Consider the following 17,912-nt stretch of genomic DNA (forward strand, 5'->3'; position numbering starts at 1 on the left):
ACACCAAGACAGTCGTGAAGAGGGTACAACAAAACCTATTCCCCCTCAGGAGACTGAAAAGACTTAGCATGGGGCCTCAGATCCTCAAAAGGTTCTACAACTGCACCATCGAGAGCATCCTAACTGGTTGCATCACTGCCTGGTATGACAACTGCACCGACCGCAATGCACTACAGTGGGTAGTGCGAACGGCCCAGTACATCACTGGGGCCAAGCTTCCTGTCATCCAGGATCTCTATACTAGGCGGTGTCAGAGGAAGGCCCTAGCAATTGTCAAAGACTCCAGCCACCCTAGTCATAAACAGTTTTCTCTGCTACCACACGGCAAGCGGTACCGGAGCGTCAAGTCTAGGTCCAAGAGGCTTCTAAACAGCTTTTACCCCCAAGCCATAAGACTCCTGAACACCTAATCAAATGGCTACCCAGACTATTTGCATTGCAAACCCCCCCCCCCCCCCCCCCCCCCCCCCCCCCCCCCCCCCCGTCTCACATGTACATATTACCTCAACTAACCTGTGCCCCTGCCCATTGACCCCCCCCTGTATATAGTCTCGCTATTGTTATTTTACTGCTGCTCTTTAATTACTTGTTACTGGTATTTCTTATATTTATCCGTATTCTTTTAAACTGTATTGTTGGTTAGGGACTCGTAAGTAAGCATTTCATTGTAAGGTCTACCTACACCTGTTGTATTCGGCGCATGTGACTAATAACATTTTATTTGTCAGACTTAACTTGGTGAACTTGACAAACATTACTTGACAAACTGCTCACCAGCCTGGCACATCGAGTTGAGCAGTCAGTGATGATTTTGGAAAGGCATTTCTTGTGACATATCAATTTGCAAGCTAAACAAAAGAAGAGAGGAGAAAATAACACAATGATAAAATCTCGTCTAAATTCTGTTCAAATGTTCTCTTCTATATTCTAATTCTCTGTTCAAATGTTATCTTCTATATTCTAATTCTCAGTTCTAATGTTGTCTTCTATATTCTAATTCTCAGTTCTAATGTTGTCTTCTATATTCTAATCATATGTTCATATGTTCTCTTCTATATTCTAATTCTCAGTTCTAATGTTGTCTTCTATATTCTAATCATATGTTCATATGTTCTCTTCTATATTCTAATCATATGTTCATATGTTCTCTTCTATATTCTAATCATATGTTCATATGTTCTCTTCTATATTCTAATTACATGTTCAAATGTTCTCTTCTATATTCTAATTCTCAGTTCTAATGTTCTCTTCTATATTCTAATTCTCAGTTCTAATGTTGTCTTCTATATTCTAATTCTCAGTTCTAATGTTGTCTTCTATATTCTAATTACATGTTCAAATGTTGTCTTCTATATTCTAATCATATGTTCATATGTTCTCTTCTATATTCTAATCATATGTTCATATGTTCTCTTCTATATTCTAATCATATGTTCATATGTTCTCTTCTATATTCTAATTCTCAGTTCTAATGTTGTCTTCTATATTCTAATTACATGTTCATATGTTCTCTTCTATATTCTAATCATATGTTCAAATGTTCTCTTCTATATTCTAATTCTCAGTTCTAACGTTCTCTTCTATATTCTAATCATATGTTCAAATGTTCTCTTCTATATTCTAATTCTCAGTTCTAATGTTCTCTTCTATATTCTAATTCTCAGTTCTAACGTTCTCTTCTATATTCTAATCATATGTTCAAATGTTCTCTTCTATATTCTAATCATATGTTCAAATGTTCTCTTCTATATTCTAATTCTCAGTTCTAATGTTGTCTTCTATATTCTAATTCTCAGTTCTAACGTTCTCTTCTATATTCTAATCATATGTTCAAATGTTCTCTTCTATATTCTAATCATATGTTCAAATGTTCTCTTCTATATTCTAATCATATGTTCAAATGTTCTCTTCTATATTCTAATCATATGTTCAAATGTTCTCTTCTATATTCTAATTCTCAGTTCTAATGTTGTCTTCTATATTCTAATCATATGTTCAAATGTTCTCTTCTATATTCTAATTCTCAGTTCTAATGTTGTCTTCTATATTCTAATCATATGTTCAAATGTTCTCTTCTATATTCTAATTCTCAGTTCTAATGTTCTCTTCTATATTCTAATTCTCAGTTCTAATGTTCTCTTCTATATTCTAATTCTCGTTTAAATGTTCTCTTCTATATTCTAATTCTATGTTTAATGGTGAACAACAGATAGCTAGCTACTCACCGCTGCACATGTAGGCCTTCTCCATAACCCAGATGTAGAAACCACACAGGTCACAGGACTGCCTGATGTTGACCTGGTACGTACTAAACATGTGACCTAAAGGGCTGTCGAGCTGGAAACACACAACACACATCATTCAAGCCGAACCATTGACCTGGGTTGCATTGACCTGGATTGTGACAGTGATATTCTGAGATTCAACTTAGTGTTGGTCGCAACGAGCCAATTCAACTTAGTATTGGTCGCAACGAGCCAATTCAACTTAGTGATGAGATAATGAGACAATTCAACTTAGTGATGAGATAATGAAACAATTCAACTTAGTGATGAGATAATGAGACAATTCAACTTAGTGATGAGATAATGAGACAATTCAACTTAGTGATGAGATAATGAGACAATTCAACTTAGTGATGAGATAACTTACACATTTTTTCTTTTTCGTCTGGCTTGTTCACGGTCTGCAACAAATAGAAAAGACGATCAGGGGTGGAATATATCTCCGAACCTCTTAAAATTACACCTTCAACTGATGTTTTACACTTCTCAAAACTATGTGTACTGCTGCTCTGGAGCATTCAAAAGAGTCAAAGATACAGTCAAAGATACTGTAGGTCAAACCCAAAGATACTGTGTCCGTAACATGTCTGTGTACCTGCATGTGTGTATACAGTATCTGCGTGTGAGTGCCTGTGTCTAACTCAGAACTACCTTGACCGGTAGCCCAAACCCCTCTCGTTTGATCTCTCCCCGTATGAAGCCGTCCAGGATGGACTGGAACAGGTTGACCACCAGGCTGACCTCGGTCAGCTGCTTGGCTCCAGCATGACTGGACACACAGTTGTGGTAGCCCGTCATCAGGACCTTATAGCTGATGTGGGGCTTCTGTTGATCAGGGGAGGGTAGAGGACAGGGTTAATGAAGGGTGTGGGGGTGTTATGATATACAGCACATCCCAAATGTTCACAACAGTGCTGTGCTAAAAAAATAAACGCTCAGAATAAAAATAATTTGTGCTTTATAAATCTCTTACCGTGTGTGTACTCCTGGCCCTAGTCAAGCTCTATATATACTGTTGATTTAGCTTCATCTCTCTTTCAAGACAGTCTTCTAAGCTTGAATAGTATACCATGCATACTTAATTATGAACAAACCTAAAGCTCCATATCTCTTCTAGTGCCAAGGTCAGGAAGTAAACTCACCAAGACGGAGTACATGCCCTTTATGGTCTCTCTGAACTGCATGGTGGCTGTAAGGAAGATCGTCTCTGTGGCTGACAGCTCTTTTACCCTGGTCCTCAGCTCGTTTACCTGGGAGGTATAGGAATATACATTATTTCAAAGTAGTAGTCTACTATTCAAAATAGCCTGGATTCAACTTTAAAATCCTCTGCAATAAGACGTGTAACTGGTAACAAATCGGCAAAGATGCACTGCACCAGTATGAGAGACAGACCGAGCGAATGAGTGACTGAGTGAGAGAGAGAAAGAGTGAGAGAAAGTGAGAGAGACAGAGACAAAGTGACAGAGACAGAGAGACAGACAGACAGAGACAGAGCAAGAGACAGACAGAGCGAGAGACAGACAGAGACAGAGCAAGAGACAGACAGAGCGAGACAGAGCGAGAAAAGACAGACAGAGCGAGAGACAGACAGAGCGAAAGAGTGAGAGACAGACAGACAGACTGAGACAGACAGATAGAGAGAGACACAGAGAGAGAGACACAGAGAGAGAGAGAGAATGAGTGACTGAGCAAGTTAGGCAGTCAAAACCTGCTCATGATAGACCCTCTGAAGACTAAGGCTTTGGTAGGCTGGACCCAGATCAGTTTGGTAGCCTGGACCCAGATAATTTTGGTAGCCTGGACCCAGATCAGTTTGGTAGCCTAGACCCAGATCAGTTTGGTAGCCTGGACCCAGATCAGTTTGGTAGCCTGGACCCAGATCAGTTTGGTAGCCTGGACCCAGATCAGTTTGGTAGCCTGGACCCAGATCAGTTTGGTAGCCTGGACCCAGATCAGTTTGTGGTGCTTGAAAATGACTTAGCAAGTCAACACAAATAGATCTAACACCAGGCTAGAGATCCTAATAAACCGGAAACGATCCTGGAGCTGAGGTGATTACAGGTGAGTGCCAGACAGGTATCCCACCTGGTTCCCCAGGAACTCATCCAGGTGTCGGAGCTCATCAGTGTCGGTGATCTCCCGTTCCAGAGAAGCATTCCACTGCTCGGAGACCCGCGTGGCTCGGCTGATCCTGATGGTAGTGTTACCACGCACTTCAGTGTTGTTACCACGGCGCCCAGTGTACAGGGAGGAGGTAGAGGTGGCTATAGGTAAGGTAAGGATACGTGTGTGTTTAGACAGATAGAGAGAGGACGTGTGGTTGAGATTATACCATTGATCACTAGATGGTAGTAGAGGAGAGACAGAATGTGAAAGGCACTAAAATAGTTTTCATCATAGCACAGTCTAGGTGGACAACACAGCGAGCAGTTTCCTGTAGGGGGTGGGATTATAGTACCTCCTTTCCCAGATGTTGCATTCTCATTGGTCACCATCCCGTACGCATTTGTCTGTGAGTTTCGAGTCGGACGTTTCCTCCGAAACTTACTGAAGATGCCAAGCCTGTGGAACACAAAGGGTTAACATGTAACATGACAAAGAAAACGCTGAATTTTCCACACTCGGTCCAGGAAAAAAGATGATCTATTATATTGACAAGAAGTTACTGCTCTAACAACGGAAATATACATCCTCAATAATGGAAGGAAAGCGGGAGGAGGCGAGATCAGGTGGGACCATTCTAGCCAATGAGAGGGTACAGTAGATACACGTGTGAACAACAGGCATAACTAAGTCATTTTTTCTCTCAAAGTTGCCAGAATGCCAGTTGCATCCACTTACATGTAACAGCCTAAATGTTACAAAAACGTATATATTTCATTAAAAATAAGCCTCACGTAATTTGACACTCTCTCGTAGAATTCCATACAAAAATAATGACATACCGCATCATATCCAGTCAAAATATGGACAATAACTCCTGTGTTATAGTTGGCTGAATGGCCTTTACCTATCAGGAGTGGTCGGCTGGGATTGGCTGGAGTCTCTGCGGGTTATGCTCTCATCTGGGAGGCTGAAACTAGCCCCGTCCGTGGAAATATCAGAACATTTCGGAAACTGAGAGATAAAACAAAATTACTGAACATCCGAGATTGTATGACATGAGACAACACAACCATGCTGGGGGCCAATCAGGTGGGTCGTTATTAACAGGTAACACGTGGGGAGTGTTGGTGCCTAGAAAGGAAACTATTAAAAGGGACAGTGCAACATTTTGTCAAGGATCAGGTGAAACTGGGTTTTAGTGCAAAAATGTTGCACTATCACTTTAAGAACAGAGAAGTTTGTTTTCAGATCATTCCCTTTCCCCAGCGTCTGTAGGGGTAGTAGTAGCATATAAATCCCAGGCCCGGCAACAGCCACCAGATCCTTCACAATACAGTCTCTCCTCCCCCTTCCTTCTCCCTACAGAAAGCTCTGTCTCTCCTTCTCCCTACAGAGAGCTCTCAGTCTCTCCTTCTCCCTACAGAAAGCTCTGTCTCTCCTTCTCCCTACAGAAAGCTCTGTCTCTCCTTCTCCCTACAGAGAGCTCTCAGTCTCTCCTTCTCCCTACAGAAAGCTCTGTCTCTCCTTCCCCCTACAGAAAACTCTGTCTCTCCTTCTCCCTACAGAGAGCTCTCAGTCTCTCCTCCCCCTTCCTTCTCCCTACAGAGAGCGCTCTCTCTCCTCCCCCTTCCTTCTCCCTACAGAGAGCTCAGTCCCTCCTCCCCCAACAGAGAGCTCTGTCTCTCCTCCCCCTTCCTTCTCCCTACAGAGAGCTCTCAGTCTCTCCTCGCCCTTCCTTCTCCCTACAGAGAGCTCTGTCTCTCCTCAACATTGTGACCAGTTGAAGAGTGGGTTCTATCCATCCTACTGACCAGCTGAAGAGTGGGATCTGTCCATCCTACTGACCAGCTGAAGAGTGGGTTCTATCCATCCTACTGACCAGCTGAAGAGTGTGTTCTATCCATCCTACTGACCAGCTGAAGAGTGGGTTCTATCCATCCTACTGACCAGCTGAAGAGTGGGTTCAATCCATCCTACTGACCAGCTGAAGAGTGGGATCTGTCCATCCTACTGACCAGCTGAAGAGTGGGATCTGTCCATCCTACTGACCAGCTGAAGAGTGGGTTCTATCCATCCTACTGACCAGCTGAAGAGTGTGTTCTATCCATCCTACTGACCAGCTGAAGAGTGGGTTCTATCCATCCTACTGACCAGCTGAAGAGTGGGTTCAATCCATCCTACTGACCAGCTGAAGAGTGGGATCTGTCCATCCTACTGACCAGCTGAAGAGTGGGTTCAATCCATCCCACTGACCAGCTGAAGAGTGGGTTCAATCCATCCTACTGACCAGCTGAAGAGTGGGATCTGTCCATCCTACTGACCAGCTGAAGAGTGGGTTCTATCCATCCAAGGGTGTGTCAACATCAGTAGCATGTTTAGACATAACACTTCACATACAGTAGCCCTTCACGTAGCATCTTAGCTCCCTGTGTAGGTGTGACATCTAGAGATGTGAGTCGTAGAGATGTGACATCTAGAGATGTGAGTCGTAGAGACGTGAGTCGTAGAGACGTGACATCTAGAGATGTGAGTCATAGAGGCGTGATATCTAGAGATGTGAGTGGTAGAGACGTGACATCTAGAGATGTGAGTCGTAGAGACGTGACATCTAGAGATGTGAGTCGTAGAGACGTGACATCTAGAGATGTGAGTCGTAGAGACGTGAGTCAGAGATGTGAGTCATAGAGATGTGAGTCCTAGAGATGTGAGTCCTAGAAATGTGACATCTAGAGATGTGACATCTAGAGATGTGACATCTAGAGATGTGACATCTAGAGATGTGAGTTGTAGAGATGTGATATGCCATGTTGTGGTGTCTCTACGCAGTGTTGTGGTGTCTCTCTTTACGCAATGTTGTGGTGTCTTTTGTCGTGATGTGTGTTTGGTCCTACATTTTTGTGATATGTGATATGCAGAGATGTGACATGTAATAGTGAGTAGAGTTATGACAGTATGAGAAAACAGTACCCCAGAATGAGAAAACAGTACCCCGGAATGAGAAAACAGTACCCCGGAATGAGAAAACAGTACCTCGGAATGAGAAAACAGTACCTCGGAATGAGAAAACAGTACCTCGGAATGAGAAAACAGTACCCCGGAATGAGAAAACAGTACCCCGGAATGAGAAAACAGTACCCCGGAATGAGAAAACAGTACCCCGGAATGAGAAAACAGTACCCCGGAATGAGAAAACAGTACCTCAGAATGAGAAAACAGTACCTCAGAATGAGAAAACAGTACCCCAGAATGAGAAAACAGTACCCCGGAATGAGAAAACAGTACCTCAGTAGCGATGGGAGAGCTGTCTGACACCGACCCAGAGTTCCTGAGTTTTCAGAGAGAAATGTGAACTGTAAGCTCTTTGTTAGAATTCCAGAAATATCTATAAGATATTGATGAAAGATACAATCAGAGAATGAGGAAACTCAGTGGCCAGTTTATTAGGTACACCACCCATTCACGAAAATGGTTCGCTCCTACAGACAGTGAGTCACGTGGCCTGGGCTTGCTATATAAAGCAGGCAGACAGGCATAGAGGCTTTCAGTTACTGTTCAATTTGAATGTTAGAATGGGCAAAACGAGTGACCTAAGCGTCATTGAGCGTGGTATGATCGTCGGTGCCAGGAGCGCCGGTTCCAGTATCTCAGAAACATCTGGCCTCCTGGGCTTTTTACGCACGACAGTGTCTAGTGTTTACCAAGAATGGTGCAACTAACAAAAACCATCCAGTCAGCTCAGCGGCAGTCCTGTGGGTGAAAACAGCTCGTTGATGAGAGGTCAAAAGAGAATGGCAAGAATCGTTCAAGCTAACAGGAGGGCCACAAACAGACAAACAACGTCGCAGTTTAACAGTGGTGCGCAGAACGGCATCTCGGAACACACAACTTGTCGGTCCTTGTCACGGATTGGCTATTTGCAGCAGACGACCACATCAGGTTCCACTCCTATCAGCTAAAAACAAGAAGAAGCTGCTCCAGTGGGCACAGAAACACCACCAATGGACAATTGAGGAGTGGAAAAACATTGTCTGATGAATCCCAGTTCCTGTTGAGTCATGCTGATGGCAGAGTCAGGATTTGGCGTAAGCAGCACGAGTCCATGACCACATCCTGCCTGGTGTCAACGGTACAGGCTGGTGGTGTAATGGTGTGGAGAATGTTTCCATGGCACACGTTAGGTTCCTTGATACCAATTGAGCAACATTTCCATTCCCCAAAGAATTCAGACTGTTCTGGAGGCAAAAGGGGGTCCCGATCCGGTACTAGTTGGGTGTACCTAATAAACTGGCCAATGAGAGTATATCTGGCTACTTATTCAAGTTCATATCAAGAGGACATTGAAAAGGTCCTAACAGGTAGAGTTAAGAGAAATACTAAGACATGACATAACCAGTGACGTAGTGGTAAGAAAACAGGTGGGTAAACGCTGATCGCAGTGAATAAAGCACCGCTCGCTGTACTGGCAAAGACGATTTCCGCAAAAGCTGGGTAAACATTTTTTTTTTTAAAGTATGTAAATCACGTTTACTCTTTCCGCTACACCACTGGACATATCATTATCGTGACATGACATATCATTATTGTATCATGACATATCATTATCGTAACGTGACATATCATTATCGTATCATGACATATCATTATCGTATCATTATCATAACATGACATATCATTATCGTAACATGACATATCATTGGCGTATCATGGCATATCATTATCGTATCACGGCATATCATTATCGTAACGTGACATATCATTATCATAACATGCCATATCATTATCGTAACATGACATCATTATCATAACATGCCATATCATTATCCTAACATGACATATCATTATCGTAACATGACATATCGTTATCATAACATGACATATCGTTATCGTAACATGACATAACATACCGCATCAACCCCTCCATATTCCTGGGTCGCTGGACCTCAGCGCGGGAGTCTTCCTGGTGTCCTCCCTCCCTCCTGCTCACATTCCATCCCTCAGCACGCTCCTTACTGTCCTCCAAGGTGGAGCAGCCCTTCAGTGAGCCTGTGTGATGGGAGGGGCTGGTTGACTCCCCCTCTCCATCCCTGTTAAAAAACATCAGATGGATTTTTATAGTGCTTTTCCACCTAGCAAAGCACTTTACATTGTATAATAATACATTTTTATACCACTTTTCCGGCAGGTGCTCAAAGCTCTTTACATTTAAGCAGTAAGACCCAAGAGGGTGTAGTATATGTCCAATATACCACGGCTAAGGGCCGATCTTAGCACGACACAACACAGAGTGCCATGGTATATTAGCCATATAACACAAACCCCTGAGGTGCCTTATTGCTATTATAAACTGGTTATCAATATAATTAGAGCAGATACAAATAAATGTTTTGTCATACCCGTGGGTATACCATGGCTGTCAGCCAATCAGCATTCAGTTTACATTGTGTAATAATATAATTTATATACCACTTTTCCAGCAGGTGATCAAAGCTCTTTACATTGTATTGGTGGTGGGGATGAGAGCTCATTCATCCTCTACCAATACGTAGCCGACACCCACCTGAATGATGCCATGGCAGCCATTTTGTGCCTTACAGCTCTAGAAATGATGAGTGGCTGTCTGCGCTCTTAAAATATCCTTCATGTCAAATAGTGTATGCTACAGGTGCGTTGGTATTAAAGTAAGAATGCTAGTGCCTGAAAGCTCACCACACATCAGCTACCACAGTGGAGAGGTAAGTGGTGAAGAATGGGGTGAGCGGGAGAGAGGTGAGGAATGGGAGTGTAACATACAGTACCTGCCAGCCTTGGCGTCTAGCGGGAAGGAGAGAGGTCTGTTGAGGGGAGGTGGAGAGCCTCTTCCCTCTCTCTTCTCCGTCTCTGTGTTCCTCTGGGCGGCCTTCTGTCCATTGACTTCTGGGCCTGTCTCGGGGCTTCTGTTGGGACTGTGTTCCTCACTGTGCTGCCTCCTCCTCAGCTTCGTCCTCTCCAGGTTTCTCTGGTGCTGGGTTTGGTACTGATGCTTGGGCTGCGTTTTGGGAGGGAGCTGGGGAGGCGTGGCAGGCTTCTCTCCCTCAGCCTTAGTGCTAGAAGTAGGGCTAGACATTTGTCCTGGTCAGTTAAAAAACTCAGGGCCCTGAAGTTTAAAGTTCTACAACTTTTATTGTCCATTAGTAAGTTAGACAAATACATAGTCTTAGTACCTGTTTGGACCTTGTTTGTTCCTGATCAGTGCCTGCATTTTCTTGACGCTGTTCCTCATTCTCAAGTAGTCTGTCCTCTCCTGAGAACCTCTCCATGCCGCCTGGATCACTGTGGCCGCAAGGCACCTGTTGTCCGCTCGGAACGCCAGCCAACATCGCTAGCGGAGAAGATGAGATCAACTTTATTGTCTCTGTAGGTAAATTCAGCTAGGACACAATAGTTGCACCATTGTACAAAAAACATGAATCTTACCCTATCACACAGGGACATAACCCAGGGAGAATTTATCATACAGCGCTCTCTGGAAATACCCAAATACAATACTATTTTACTAGACCTGGGATAGGCCCTGTACACATTGTTGTGGTTTAAAGCAAACCTGTATGATCATGGTTTCCATAGCTTCCTGTATGACCATGGTTTCCATAGCTACCTGTATGATCATGGTTTCCATAGCTACCTGTATGACCATGGTTTCCATAGCTTCCTGTATGACCATGGTTTCCATAGCTACCTGTATGATCATGGTTTCCATAACTACCTGTATGACCATGGTTTCCATAGCTTCCTGTATGACCATGGTTTCCATAGCTACCTGTATGATCATGGTTTCCATAGCTACCTGTATGACCATGTTTTCCATAGCTTCCTGTATGACCATGGTTTCCATAGCTACCTGTATGATCATGGTTTCCATAGCTACCTGTATGACCATGGTTTCCATAGCTTCCTGTATGACCATGGTTTCCATAGCTACCAGTATGATCATGGTTTCCATAGCTACCTGTATGACCATGGTTTCCATAGCTTCCTGTATGACCATGGTTTCCATAGCTACATGATTGATCATGTCTCTACCACATAGGTACCAACCTGTATTCTGATGGCAGCATCTTTCTTGCAGAGGAAGTGTCTCCTGATCAGACAGGCCCTGAACCAGCGCTGGAGGATGACGATGTGACGCATCACTTCCTTGTTCAGGGTGTCCTGCAGATGCTGCCTCTCCCTCTCCTTTAGGAACACCTGGGGGAGGGATGAAGACATTTACACTGGACTCCTTTCCCTTTTACTGTTGGATTTTTAAAAACATTTTATTCAGTTCTCCGTTTGGCTACTTGAATGTTGTTATGTTGTTGTGATGATGATGTCGTTATGATGATGTCGTTTGGGATATGTAAAGTACTTTCCGTTCTTGAAAAAGTGCTATAACAAATAAAATGCATTTATTTAGTATTAGTGTTATGATGTTTTTATATGGGGCCAAGAAGTGTTACCTTAGTTTTCCCAATCTGGTATGTGCTCTGTCCCAGGCCCATCTTCTGTAGCAGGTTCGCTATGTCCTTCGGTGCTGAGGTGGCTTCTTTAGGCAGCAACACCTTAAACTTCTCTAGGAACTCCTACATCAACACACCATCAATCACTGCATCTAATATGGCCATCTCTTATCAAAATGACTCAATAAACAATAAGCATTACCTTTTAGACAATCAGGGGATTGCTTTTATCCACACTCTTATATCCAGCTTTCAAAATCTCAAAAAGTTTTGTTTTAGAGAACGGCAGCAGCATGAGAGATCTGATGGCTTAGTATCTGTGCTCATTTAGTGGTTCGGTACCGTTCATATGTATTAGGTCAGATTTAGACATTTGCTCATTCATTTGTACAGCGCTGAAGGTGTATCCTACCTTAAAGGTGAACTTGGCATTGTAGCCAGACTTCCTGATGCGTACCGTCTCCAACATGCCCGTGTACCTCATCTGCTGTAAAACTAGAGCGTCGTCAAACAGCATCTCCTTCTATAAGGAACACACACACACACACACACAGTTACATCAGTAAATGCATTAAAGTGATACAAATTCTGTCATCAGAACTGACCGGAGGTCTCTCTGGATATCAGCGTCTGCCAAATGACCAATGTGTAAAACACTATCGTCCTACGTACAGAGCACACATGTGATCCTACCTTCTCGGCATTGGAACGAATACAGTGGATGAAGAAAGGCTCTGCTCTCCCCACAGTCTCCAGCAGCTGATTGAGAGACGCCTGCAGAACAACATTGCATCACGCCAGACAGCAGAGTTAACGGAGGCGCCACTCGCTGTTTGCTGCTCCCATTAGTGATCTTTAATGGATTTGAAGTGATACACACACACACACAACACTACTCTATTCTATTCTGATCAGGCTGGTAGGGGTGTGTGTGTGTGTGTGTGTGCGAGTGTGTGTGTGTGAGTGTGCCTGCGTGTCTGTGTTGGGGAAGCAGACCTGGAACTGAGCGCTGATGCTGGACGGTTGCTTCCTCGGGTGTGGGTGGAGCAGAGAGCGGGGGGTGAGGTCGTGGCGCGTCAGACCCACTATGTGCTTCAGGGACCGGGAGTTCATCAGATTCTGTGGAACAACACACGTCAAACAACCAACCAACCAACCAACCAAAAAATAAATTAAGCTTGATTTGAATCAAATTAATCAAATCACACCTGCACTGCAATGACATAGTGTTGTAATATGGTTACAGACAAGGCCATGAGGTTTTCCTGTCTACGTGAACCATACCAGGAAAGACTCCTGGCCCCAGGTAAAAGTGCAGTAATATAAACCCATAGATTACTTTTTGATAAAGTCCACTACTAATACATTACCTTGGGAATGAGCTGTTTGCGCTTGCTGCCTTTGGTCTTTCTATGTGGAGAGAAGACAGAGAGATGGAGGTAAACTGTGTTTCACAGCCAAAGATGGAGGACAAGGACCAATGAATATAGTGGTTTCAGAAAGGACTCACAGCCCTGGACTTTCTACACATTTTGTTGTGTTACAGCCTGAATTAAAAATGGATTACATTTAGATTGTTTTGTCGTCACTGGCCACACACACACACACACACACACACTCCATAATGTTAAAGTGGAATTATGTTTATAGAAATGTTTACAAATTATTTTATTTTTTTAAATGAAAAGGTGAAATGTCTTGAGTTAATAAGTATTCAACACCTTTGTGATGGCAAGCCTAAATAAGTTCAGCAGTAAAAATTTGCTTAACAAGTCACATAATAATTTTGAATGACTACCTCATCTCTGTACCCCCACACATACAATTATCTTTAAGGTGCTGTCAGTCAAGTAGTGAATTTCAAACACAGATTCAACCACAAAGACCAGGGTGGTTTTTCAGTGCCTCATAAAGAATATATATATAATTTTTTAAAGAGGCCGACATTGAATATCCCTTTGAGCATGGTGAAGTTATTAATTACACCTTGGATGGTGTATCAATACACCCAGTCACTACAAAGATACAGGCGTTCTTCATAACTCAGTTGCCGGAGAGGAAGGAAACTGTTCAGGGATTAAACCATGAGGCCAATGGTGACTTTAAAAGTGTTTGGGGTTTTAGGCTGGGTTTCTGTACAGCACTTTGAGATATCAGCTGATGTACGAAGGGATATATAAATACATTTGATTTAATGGCTGTGATAGGAGAAACCTGAGGATGCATCAACAACATTGTAGTTACTCCATAATACTAACCTAAATGATAGAGTGAAAATAAGTTAGCCTATACAGAATCAAAATATTCCAAAACATGCATCCTGTTTACAACAAGGCAGTAAAGTTATACTGCAAAAACATTGGCAAAATAATAAACTATTTGTCCTGAATACAAAGTGTTATGTTTTGGCCAAATCCAATACAACACATTACTGAGTACCACAACTTCATATTTTCAAGCATAGTTGTGGCTGCATCATGTTATGCTTGTAATCGTTAAGGACTGGGGAGTTTTTCAGGATAAAAAATAAACGGAATGAAGTTAAGCACAGGCAAAATCCTAGAGGAAAACCTGGTTCAGTCGGCTTTCCACCAGACACTGGGAGATTAATTCACCTTTTAGAAGGACAATAACCTAAAACACAAGGCCAAAACTACAATGGAGTTGCTTACCAAGAACACAGTGAATGTTCCTGAGTGGTCGATTTACAGTTTTGACTTAAAAATCAGAAAATAATTGTCTAGCAATGATCAACCACCAATTTGACAGAGCTTGAAAAATGTTGCACAATCCAGATGTGGAAAGCACTCAGACTTACCCAGAAATCCTCACAGCTCTACTCACTCTCAGAGACTTACCCAGAAACACTCACAGCTCTAATCACATTCAGAGACTTACCCAGAAACACTCACAGCTCTAATCACACTCAGAGACTTACCCAGAAAGCCTCACAGCTCTACTCACTCTCAGAGACGTACCCAGAAACACTTATAGCTCTAATCACTCTCAGAGACTTACCAAGAAACACTCACAGCTCTAATCACTCTCAGAGACTTACCCAGAAACACTCACAGCTCTAATCACTCTCAGAGACTTACCCAGAAACACTCACAGCTCTAATCACTCTCAGAGACTTACCCAGAAACACTCACAATTCAAAAGTTCAAAATGTACACAGTACAGTATGTAACATTCCATAAACAACCTGCTTCCTGCATTCACACCATTCCCACTTACTTCCTGTTCTCATAGCTGACGAAAATGTCCTCTAACACCTCCAGAGGGTGGTCATCAGACCGGTCAAATGAGAAGTCCAGCCGGGAGCTGTGGATGGAGAAGAAGGATTAGTTTAGTTGAATCAGGTGTGTTACTGCTTGGCTGGAACAGAAACCTGCATCCACACCAGTCCTCTGTGGATAGGATTAGCCATCCCTGGGGTACGTGGTAAGTCTCTCCCACCACCCTGGGGTACGTGGTAAGTCTCTCCCTCCACCCTGGGGTATGTGGTAAGTCTCTCCCACCACCCTGGGGTACGTGGTAAGTCTCTCCCTCCACCCTGGGGTACGTGGTAAGTCTCTCCCACCACCCTGGGGTACGTGGTAAGTCTCTCCCTCCACCCTGGGGTATGTGGTAAGTCTCTCCCACCACCCTGGGGTATGTGGTAAGTCTCTCCCACCACCCTGGGGTATGTGGTATAAGTCTCTCCCTCCACCCTGGGGTATGTGGTATAAGTCTCTCCCTCCACCCTGGGGTATGTGGTATAAGTCTCTCCCTCCACCCTGGGGTATGTGGTAAGTCTCTCCCACCACCCTGGGGTATGTGGTAAGTCTCTCCCACCACCCTGGGGTATGTGGTATAAGTCTCTCCCACCACCCTGGGGTATGTGGTATAAGTCTCTCCCTCCACCCTGGGGTATGTGGTATAAGTCTCTCCCTCCACCCTGGGGTATGTGGTAAGTCTCTCCCACCCCCCTGGGGTATGTGGTATAAGTCTCTCCCTCCACCCTGGGGTATGTGGTAAGTCTCTCCCACCCCCCTGGGGTATGTGGTAAGTCTCTCCCACCACCCTGGGGTATGTGGTAAGTCTCTCCCACCACCCTGGGGTATGTGGTATAAGTCTCTCCCTCCACCCTGGGGTATGTGGTATAAGTCTCTCCCTCCACCCTGGGATATGTGGTATAAGTCTCTCCCTCCACCCTGGGGTATGTGGTATAAGTCTCTCCCTCCACCCTGGGGTATGTGGTATAAGTCTCTCCCTCCACCCTGGGGTATGTGGTAAGTCTCTCCCTCCACCCTGGGGTATGTGGTATAAGTCTCTACTACCACCCTGGGATATGTGGTATAAGTCTCTACTACCACCCTGGGGTATGTGGTATAAGTCTCTACTACCACCCTGGGGTATGTGGTAAGTCTCTCCCACCCCCCTGGGGTATGTGGTAAGTCTCTCCCACCCCCCTGGGGTATGTGGTAAGTCTCTCCCACCACCCTGGGGTATGTGGTAAGTCTCTCCCTCCAACCTGGGGTATGTGGTAAGTCTCTCCCTCCAACCTGGGGTATGTGGTAAGTCTCTTCCTCCAACCTGGGGTATGTGGTAAGTCTCTTCCTCCAACCTGGGGTATGTGGTAAGTCTCTCCCTCCAACCTGGGGTATGTGGTAAGTCTCTCCCACCACCCTGGGGTATGTGGTAAGTCTCTCCCTCCACCCTGGGGTATCTGGTCTCTCCTACCACCCTGGGGTACCTGGTAAGTCTCTCCCTCCACCCAGGTGTACCTGGTAAGTCTCTCCCTCCACCCAGGTGTACCTGGTAAGTCTCTCCCTCCACCCAGGTGTACCTGGTAAGTCTCTCCCTCCACCCAGGTGTACCTGGTAAGTCTCTCCCTCCAACCTGGGGTATGTGGTAAGTCTCTCCCTCCAACCTGGGGTATGTGGTAAGTCTCTCCCTCCACCCTGGGGTATGTGGTAAGTCTCTCCCTCCACCCTGGGGTATGTGGTAAGTCTCTCCCTCCACCCTGGGGTATGTGGTAAGTCTCTCCCACCACCCTGGGGTACCTGGTCTCTCCTACCACCCTGGGGTACCTGGTAAGTCTCTCCTACCACCCAGGTGTACCTGGCAAGTCTCTCCTACCACCCTGGGGTATCTGGTAAGTCTCTCCTACCACCCTGGGGTATCTGGTAAGTCTCTCTTACCACCCGGGGGTAACTGGTAACTCTCTCCTACCTGGCCAGTCTCTGTAGAGCCAAGATGGGTCTCCTCTTCAGTTCCCCTGTAATGCGACAGGAGGTGGGTTTCACCAGAGCTGTGGAGTACACAGAACACAGGCCTCTCCATGTTAACCATCATCTTCATCATGTTAACCATCATCCTCATCATGTTAACCATCATCCTCATCATGTTAACCATCATCCTCATCATGTTAACCATCATCCTCATCATGTTAACCATCATCCTCATAATGTTAACCATCATCCTCATCATCATGTTAACCATCATCCTCATCATCATGTTAACCATCATCCTCATCATCATGTTAACCATCATCCTCATCATCATGTTAACCATCATCCTCATCATCATGTTAACCATCATCCTCATCATGTTAACCATCATCCTCATCATGTTAACCATCATCCTCAACATGTTAACCATCATCCTCAACATGGTAACCATCATCCTCATCATGTTAACTCATCATCATGTTAACCATCATCCTCATCATCATGTTAACCATCATCATGTTAACCATCATCCTCATCATCATGTTAACCATCATCCTCAACATGTTAACCATCATCCTCATCATCATGTTACCCATCATCTTCATCATCATGTTAACCATCATCCTCATCATGTTAACCATCATCCTCATCATCATGTTAACCATCATCATGTTAACCATCATCCTCATCATCATGTTAACCATCCTCATCATCATGTTAACCATCCTCATCATCATGTTAACCATCCTCATCATCATCATGTTAACCATCCTCATCATCACCATCATCATGTTAACCATCCTCATCATCATCATCAACTTCATCAA

At 44.2% G+C, this 17,912-nt stretch overlaps 1 protein-coding gene across 1 annotated transcript in view; it reads right to left on the minus strand.

Annotated features, from left to right (window-relative positions):
* Positions 1-17,912, minus strand: part of LOC110530783 (unconventional myosin-IXb) — an 86,206-nt gene that overhangs the window by 9,836 nt on the left and 58,458 nt on the right. Inside the window, exons 14-34 of the mRNA XM_036986889.1 lie at positions 17,087-17,165; positions 15,107-15,193; positions 13,240-13,279; positions 12,866-12,988; positions 12,563-12,643; positions 12,282-12,392; positions 11,870-11,992; positions 11,469-11,618; positions 10,595-10,752; positions 10,190-10,489; positions 9,299-9,478; positions 7,677-7,719; positions 5,299-5,405; positions 4,747-4,850; positions 4,374-4,552; positions 3,428-3,535; positions 2,937-3,110; positions 2,653-2,686; positions 2,479-2,486; positions 2,226-2,337; positions 775-848 (exon numbers count right to left, since the gene is read on the minus strand). Coding sequence (XP_036842784.1) covers positions 775-848; positions 2,226-2,337; positions 2,479-2,486; positions 2,653-2,686; positions 2,937-3,110; positions 3,428-3,535; positions 4,374-4,552; positions 4,747-4,850; positions 5,299-5,405; positions 7,677-7,719; positions 9,299-9,478; positions 10,190-10,489; positions 10,595-10,752; positions 11,469-11,618; positions 11,870-11,992; positions 12,282-12,392; positions 12,563-12,643; positions 12,866-12,988; positions 13,240-13,279; positions 15,107-15,193; positions 17,087-17,165 — 2,375 coding nt within the window. The remainder of the gene's footprint in view (positions 1-774; positions 849-2,225; positions 2,338-2,478; positions 2,487-2,652; positions 2,687-2,936; positions 3,111-3,427; positions 3,536-4,373; positions 4,553-4,746; positions 4,851-5,298; positions 5,406-7,676; positions 7,720-9,298; positions 9,479-10,189; positions 10,490-10,594; positions 10,753-11,468; positions 11,619-11,869; positions 11,993-12,281; positions 12,393-12,562; positions 12,644-12,865; positions 12,989-13,239; positions 13,280-15,106; positions 15,194-17,086; positions 17,166-17,912) is intronic.

This window comes from Oncorhynchus mykiss, chromosome 8 (genome assembly GCF_013265735.2).
Source record: "Oncorhynchus mykiss isolate Arlee chromosome 8, USDA_OmykA_1.1, whole genome shotgun sequence".
NCBI lineage: Eukaryota > Metazoa > Chordata > Actinopteri > Salmoniformes > Salmonidae > Oncorhynchus > Oncorhynchus mykiss.